Genomic DNA, 8,415 nt, shown 5'->3' on the forward strand with positions numbered 1-8,415 from the left:
AGAAATAGGGCTAGAGAATCATGGAATCCTCGACTAGGAAGGGACCTCAAGGACTGTCCCTTAAGACCCCCTTCTGCCAGGCAGGGAGGCACAATGTAAACCCTCCTGACAGATGGCCACCCAACCTCTGTTTAAATAAGTTTGGGATATCTACTCTGAACACTTCACATCATAGAATCCTAGAGTTGGAAGGGAGCCCAATAGCCCTTCAGTGCAACCCTCTTCTTCCAGACATGAAGACACAATCTAAACCATAGCAACTGGTGGCCATTCATATCTGTTTAAAATTTTTGGGATTAATGGTCTGAACATTTTACATCATGGAATCCTATAGTTGGGAGGGACCCCAATCACTCTCCAATCAATCCCCTTCATCCAGGCAGGAGGACACAATCCAAGCCCTTCCAACAGATGGCCATTCAGTTTCTGCTTTAAAAACTCCAGGGAAGGAGAGTGTATCACAAATTCTCAATGGCCATTGAGCTGCGACGGAGGACCTATACATCCCAAGTAGGAACATATTGGATCAAATCTAAAGATAATTTCATTCTTAGAAGTGAAACATGGCTGACTCTAGCTTAAATGACTTTTTTGTTTCTGGTTTTTAAAAAACTAGCTTGGGTCCCTGGTGTTGCCTAGATTATTTGAAAAAGCTCATTTTTTATTGTACAAAATTTATAAGGTTGTGGGTGAACTACAACTCAGATCGTGCCAGGTTAACCCGAAAAACTCCATCATCTGTGGGGTTCAGTGTGCTCTCTGGCTGTAGGGTAAACTACAACTCCCACTATGGCAAGTCAGTCCCCTCAGACTCCTCTAGTGATCAGATTTCAGTGTATCAGTCCTCTGTGCCAAGTTTGGTCCAGATCCATCGGTGTTTGGGTTCACAGTGCTATCTGGATGTAGGTGAACTACAGCTCCCCCAAAGCAAGGTGAATTTTCCCCAAAGACCTCCAGTATTTTTTAGCTGGTCATGGGGGTTCTGTGTGCCAAATTTGGTCCAATTCCATCTTTATTGGAGTTCAAAGTTCTCATTGATTGCAGGTGAACCATAAATCCCAGTACCCACAACTCCAAAATATCCAGGCCAATTCCCCTCAAAACCCACCAGTATTCAAATTTGGGCATATTGGTTATGCATGCCAAGTTTGGTGCAGATCCATCATTGTTTGGGTTCATAGTGCACTCTGGATGTAGGTGAATTAGAATTCCTATAAATCCCTCCCAAAGATCTCCAGTATGTTTTGTTGGTCATGGGGATTCTGTGTGCCAAGTGAGTCCCAGGCCCATCGTTGGTGGAGTTCAGAGTGCTCTTTGACTGCAGGTGAACTGTACATCCCAGTACCTACAGCTCCATGGTGAATTCTCCCCAAACCTCTCTAGTATGTTCTGTTGCTGATCAATTCCTCTCCGTTTGCTGTGTACCCTAGAAAAGCATAGGAAAGGGTTAAGGGAAAGGCAGTGGGCGAGGTCATGCAAGGCAGGAGCTTGTCTGTGTAAGTGGACACCCCAGTCACATACACACATATTTTCACATATTTTACATATAAACATACATATTTTCTGGTGGAGCAATGGGCTAAACTTGTGTCAGCAGGACTGAAGACCGACAGGTCAGAGGTTTGAATCCGGGAGGAGCGCAGATGAGCTCCCTCTGTTGGCTCCAGCTCCCCATGCGAGGACATGAGAGAAGCCTCCCACAGGATGGTAAAACATCAAAACATCTGGCATCCCCTGGGTAACTTCCTTGCAGTCGGCCAATTCTCTCACACCAGAAGTGACTTGCAGTTTCTCAAGTCACTCCTGACATGGGGAAAAAAAGTTTTTGTTTATACCCTTCTTTATGGTGACTGCGAAAATCACACATATGGTATTTTCTGCGCATGCACAGCATTTCGAAACCTAGAACTCTAGGAATGAAACATTTTGGTGGAGACCCCGACAACACTCCACATGTATAGATAATGGTATTCTTTCTCATTTTCCATTCCAGGTAACTAAGACTTCTACCTCAACCCAACGTTGACCTATGCAAGGACGACCGGGACCAACTTCTCTCAGCTTCCATCGAAGGTGCTGTTTGCTTAGGCAGCTATAAAAGCGTTCCTTCCTTCTTTCTTTCATTCTTCCTTTGTGTGTTTCTTTTACTACTGGACAGAAACAATCATAAAAAAAAAACAAGAGAGAGAAAAAAATTATACTGTGAATCTTAAGTTAAATATATACAGATGGATATATATATATATTCAAAGTGCAGAATGCTTAGGATCCGCTCCGGTTTGTACTGTCGATAGATTTAGATATTTATATATATATATATTTTTAAAAGGTGTCAAACACACAACAGATGCGGCTTTATTTTTGAGGAATAGCTGGGAGGGAAGTCAGTCCGAAGGAAGGTGATAAGCATGCCGTTGATAGCTCCTTTTTATTATTATTTTTGGGTGAAAATAAAGGACTGGCACACCAGCAGAGACATCACAAAAAAGAGAGGTTGTCTTGTGGTGCTATCGACTTCCAGCAGGAACTGTGCCTGTCCAGTCTCAAACCGTGGTGCTTTTTCTTGCTTTTTAATGGCAAAAAAAATAGGCCGAAGTTTCTTTATGTATTTATTCCTGAACGGCGTACTTCGACTGGCCAGGTTTCTGGAGCAAAAATGATCGTTTTTCCTCTTCCTCGTTCTGTTTTGGAAACTGGTCCAGACGCCAATGTAATTCCTATTACAAAGGGGATAATAAATGCATCTATATCCTCTTCCTTCTGGTTCAGTAGAGAGAATTCATTCATGGTGCTTGCTCGTAACCCAACTGTTTTCTGCTCAAAATATTTGGGCACATAAGGTGCGTCTTCAAAGGGGTGCCTCTGTCTTATTAAAGCCAAAAGGCGGAGTTGAAACAATCACCACTTTAGACTTTGGTGCCCATTGTCCCCCCGAAATACCCTTTGGTCTTCCAGGTGGTTCAGATTTCATCAGCAACGGTGGGTGCAAAACATCACAAGTGAGGGAACTCCATGAACTCAGTTTCATATTACTCTTTTATGGAAATGACCCCAAAGTTGCTTATAAACAAAGCCATTTGGACTCTGCCCAGTGAGGCATTGAGAGAGAGTCAAAACACTTATAAGAAAAGTCCAGTTTGGTGTCTTCCTCGTATTCTAGAGCTTCCATCGAGGCCCTGCTGGTTGGGGATGCTGAGTGTTGCACTCCGTGGCGTTTTGGTTCCCTTTCCAAGCAAACCTTTGGGACTTCGGCTCCCAAAAGCCCCGGCCAACTTGGCTGAAGATTGTGGCTTTCAGAATCGACGAAATATCGGAATTAACATACTGCTGGCTTGGAAATTATTATTTTGTTGTTCAGCATAGGGATTCTTCGCTCCAACTGTGTTGCTGTGGGTTTAGTCTTCTCTTGAAAGAACACGCACAGGGGCTGAAGATACTATACATCTTGATTGTTCGGAATACAAGAGTCTAGCACTACTGCCCATCAATATAGGGCCTTAGCTACAATGTCATCAATCACTCAAAAGCCCTGGCACCTGGAGCCTGCCCTTTCCCACATACCAGAGCCCACCTTTTCCCACCTCAGGGCAACTGACTTTTATGGTCGGTTCATATGTCCTTGCAGCATTGTGTCCTCCCTTTGGGCCAAGGGCCATGTGCTCTATGTCAGGGCTGATAGTTGCATGGCATGAATGATCATGACATCCAGCCATTTGAGAAACCAAGTCATTTATAATAGAGGCAGATTTCCGTTTCAACTTCCTAGAAAATTGGTGGTGTTTTATTTAATTTTGACTGCTCCTTTGGAATACTTGATTGCTGCGGAAACCGTTTGGCTCCTGCAACGTTTTGTCCGCTTGCCGGTTCTTTGCTTTTTTTTTTTTTTTGTATGGTTTTGCTCTCCACCATCTTTGTATCGCACTTAATATACTTTTTTAAAAAAAAGTAAATTGTGACCTGTGATCAGTGTACAGAATTAGTGTTTTTTTAAAGGCAGTGGTATTTTGTAGGTTTTTTTAAGTACATACACACAGATATTATAAATGGTGTGCTAACGCTTTTGGGATTCAATCATCAAACCAGGAAGCTTGGCTTTATTTATTCAAACAGCAGAAAGGCGGAGGAATTGAACACTTTCCTGCACTTGATCCTCGATCGGCTGTGATTATAGTCGATGCAATAATCTGTGTTATTTTCGCCATCTTAACGGTGCTCCTGTGTTGTACGATGCAACCATCACAAAAGGGGTCACATCACAAACATAAGAAATAAACAGCATTCAGTCTCCGAAGTTGCCTTCTCCGATTGAATCTCAGTGATCACAAATTAGGGAAAGGCCAGACAAATGGGATTTGTGTGAGGGGTTCTTTGCTCCAGCTGTGTTGCTATGGCTTTAGTCTTCTCTGGAAAGAATATGTCAAGATGCACAGCAGCTAATGATACCATACATCTTGATTTGGAATACAAGAGTCTAGCACTACTACCCATCTATATAGGGCCTTAGATACAATGTCATCAATCACCCAAAAGCCCTGGTGCCTGGAGCCTGCCCTTTCCCACATACCAGAGCCCACCTTCTCCCACCTCAGGGCAATTGACTTTTATGTCCATATGTCCTTGCAGCATCCTGTCTCCCTTTTGCCCAAGAGCCATGTGCTCTATGTCAGGGGTGATAGTTGCATGGCATCAGTGAGTGATCTTGACAGTTTGTCTCGTCTTTCCCTTTTAGTGCAGCTGAGAAACGATCCAAGAAGGAATATTTGAATTACCAAAAGCTTATCGCATCCTATTCAAATGGGTAGGATTTTCCGGGCAGGAAAAGATAGGTGCAACCTGACCCCTCTCTCGGCTTTTAAAGAAAAAGGATCTTAAAAATAAAGTTGGTGCTATGTACAAAATACTGGTTTTACAACCCAGCCTCCTGCTTAACGGCTGCTCAGACCGGGTGCTAAACTATACGGGCGGGGATACGTCTCATCTGTGTTTTTAAGGCTCTTCTTTTGGATTGTACCACGTTTGTTGACTTTTTCAGACAGGGTTCGGCCCCAAAGACTTAACGCTCACCCTCTTCTTTTCTGTGCAGAATATGGTGCTATGGGTTGTGTGTTTGTCTCTGTATTCGCCTGTCCAGTGTGGGATCTTGCCTTATCCGTGGCTGTTTTTGGGCTCGAGTTGCTTCCACCTTGCTGCAGATCATCTCCTGTTTCTTACCGTTTATCAAGAAGTGAAACAAACAAACCAAGGCCTGGGTTGCTGTGAGTTTTCCAGGCTGTCTGGCCATGTTCCAGAAGCATTCTTCTGATGTTTCGCCCACATTTATGGCAGGCATCCTCAGAGGTTGTGAGGGCTGTTGGTAACGAAGCAGGTGAGGTGTATATATCTGTGGAATGTCCAGGGTGGGAGAAATAACTCTTGTCTGAGGCAGGTGTGAATGTTGCAATTGGCCATCTTGATTAGCATTAAATGGCCTTGCAGCTTCAAAGCCTGGCTGCTTCCTGCCCGGGGAATCCTTTGTTGGGAGGTGTTAACTGGCCCTGATTGTTTCCTGTCTGGAATTCCCCAGTTTTCTGACTCTTGCTCTTTAATTACTGTCAGAAGCAGCTGGGCTTTGAAGCTGTAAGGCCATTCAATGTAATCAAGGTGGCCAAGTGCTGCATTCAGGCTTGCTTCAAGCAGACAAGAGTTCTTTCTCCCACCCTGGACATCATTACACGGGGATATCGACACTCCACTGGTTTCACTACCTCTATGCAGATACTTTCACTGATTGACTTTGCAGCTTCATGGTTATTCAATGCTAATTGCAACATTCCCAATTGCCTCCAATAGACAAAAGTTCTTTCTCCCATCCTTGATATTCCACAGATATATAATCCTCACTTGCCTAGTTTCTGACAGACCTCACAATCTTTGAGGATGCCTGCCATAGATGTGGGTGAAACATCTGGAGATAATGCTTCTGAAACATGGCCATACAGCCTGGAAAACTCACAGCAACCCAGTGATTCTGGCTATGAAAGTCTTCGACAACATATTAAACCAAGGCCTGCTTTTCCCAAACCCATCACAATCACAAGGGATTAAAAGCCAGATACAAATAAATCAATAATAGTAATAATAGTAATAATGGAACAAAAGCTCATCTTGACGTTCCACATTTCAATCTCGGATAACCCGAGCAAAACTCTTTTGCTTCCCTCTCTTTTTATGAAATAGCTATGGTGGTTTGGAAGATTTTGGCCATGGTGTTGAGCGTTCCCTTCTCTTTTGTTTTTGGAAAGTGTTCCCTTTTTGGAGACTGCCGATGGATGGATGAATTATAGGCGGAATATTAGCATCGGCATCACATTGTATTTTCATGGATTTAATTTCCAAGCATAGCTAACAAATATCTCAAACGGGGAGCGAGGAACTTTCATTGTTTGTTTTCTCCCCTTTTAAATAATGGAAATATATTGGATCCTTCGATACTTGGCTAGGGAAGAGTTTGCAATGCGGAAAGGAAACCCAGATTATGAAAAATTGCTTGACTTAGGTCTCCTAAGGCAATTAGAAACATTGATCTTAAACCAATGTTGTTTATAAGACTTCAGTAGGCATGATTTTCCATAAAGATCTGTCTACCATTTCCATCCGAGCCTTTCCAATAAAATGGCAAATTATATTTTTTACAAAACAAGTGATGACTGGTTTAGCGACTCAGAAACATTATACCGTGATAGAGATTTTGATTTCTTTTATAAAGTTTTGGGAAAGACGTCTATCGATCTATCTATCTGCTTTCTTGGTGAGAGAAGAGGGGGGCATTCAGTCGGCGATGGAAATGAACAGCTGCTCAGGAATTCATTTGTAAGATAATAAGTATAAATATATATGTAAAAAGAAAGAATTTGTTTGTAAATGGATCAAAGGGAGTACAAAGGGTGATGAATTGGGGGGTGTTTTTATTAATTATTATTTGTAGCCCATGGAAATGAGCTTTATTTAAAACCCAACTTCTTCACAGAGGCAGAGGCGCCTTTTGGTTTTTGTCTCGTTTTTTTGAAGAAGATTTTGCTCAATCCCTTTTTTTTAATCCGTCAATCTTCCAGGTTGAACTAATGCAAAATCTCACAAGCGTGTGTATATATGTAATGATGATGATGATGATATTAATGATAATAATAATCTTATCAATATATTTTCCTTTTCTGGTCCTTTGCACTGCAAAGTTTTCTTTCCGTTCTAACGTCTCCGCTACGGAATAACCGCCTTCCCTTCCACTTCTCACCTTGGTTTGTAATTTTTAAACAAAAAAGGCTTTGGAGTTTTGTCTTTATATTAAAAAAAATGTATGTATTTTAATACACCATAACCACGGCTCGTGCTTCTTGTCTTTTTCCGAGTTTGGTTTTATTTACCACATTTGTACTCCACCTTCTCACCCCGAAGGGGACTAAGGACAGCCTTACAACAGGCAGCAATTTGATGCCATACACATAAAGGTAAAGGTTTCCCCTGACATTAAATCTAGTTGTGTCCGACTCAGGGGGTGCTCATCTCCATTTCTAAGCCGAAGAGCCAGCGTTGTCTATAGACATCTCCACGGTCATGTGGCTGGCATGACTACATGGAGTGCCATTACCTTCCTGGAGAAGCGGTACCTATTTATCTACTCACATTTGCATGTTTTCGAACTACTAGGTTGGCAGAAGCTGGGCCTAACAGCAAGAGCTCAACCCGCTCCCCAGATTCGAACTGGCCTTTTGGTTAGCAAGTTCAGCAGCTCAGCAGTTTAACCCGCTGTGCCACCAGGGGGCCCTACCATACACATATACAGTAGTCTCGCTTATCCAACATAAACAAGCCAGCATAACGTCAGATAAACAAAAATGTCAGATAATATGGATTCTCCTACTGTTATCCATTCAACATGGCACTAGACACCTAGAATACTGACAACAGGGACTGAAAGGGTTAAGACAAGGCAACGCCTCAGGGCTAGAGCAACCCAGCAAGAAGTACCTGGATGTGGAAGAGGAGCATGGAAATCACAGAGGGAAAGAGGGAGGACACTTTGAGTTCCAGTCCTGCCTCTTTTGCCCCTTTCCTCCCTCCTCCACATCCTCCTCTTGCCCTTTTCAATTATTGGGAATGGAGAAAGTTGGGGAGTGCTTCTTTAACTGAAGGGGAATTACTGGAGGAAAGGGGGGTGTTGGATAAGAGCGTAGGATAAGACGGAATGTCGGATAAGTGAAGGTTGGATAAGTGAGACTGTATTGTACATCCATAAACTGCTGGATTTTAATTGTATTTGTTTATTTTATGGCCATATACATCCGCAAAGTAAACAAATACAATTAAAATTCAGCAGTTGAAACATCAATTAAAATCATGCAATCCAAATCATAATCCAGAGCTGTTCCATTTGTCAAT

At 42.6% G+C, this 8,415-nt stretch overlaps 1 protein-coding gene across 5 annotated transcripts in view; it reads left to right on the forward strand.

Moving 5' to 3' along the window:
- Nucleotides 1-7,354, forward strand: part of DOT1L (DOT1 like histone lysine methyltransferase) — a 71,317-nt gene extending 63,963 nt beyond the window's left edge. For all 5 annotated transcript variants that reach the window (XM_060785130.2, XM_060785131.2, XM_060785129.2 and 2 more), the window contains one exon: nt 1,994-7,354. Coding sequence is in view for 1 of the 5 variants with exons in the window: in XM_060785133.2 (XP_060641116.2) it covers nt 1,994-2,001 (8 nt within the window). In the remaining 4 variants the exon portion in view is untranslated. The remainder of the gene's footprint in view (nt 1-1,993) is intronic.
- Nucleotides 7,355-8,415: the final 1,061 nt, after the last annotated feature.

The sequence above is a fragment of the Anolis sagrei genome, chromosome X (assembly GCF_037176765.1).
Source record: "Anolis sagrei isolate rAnoSag1 chromosome X, rAnoSag1.mat, whole genome shotgun sequence".
Lineage (NCBI taxonomy): Eukaryota > Metazoa > Chordata > Lepidosauria > Squamata > Dactyloidae > Anolis > Anolis sagrei.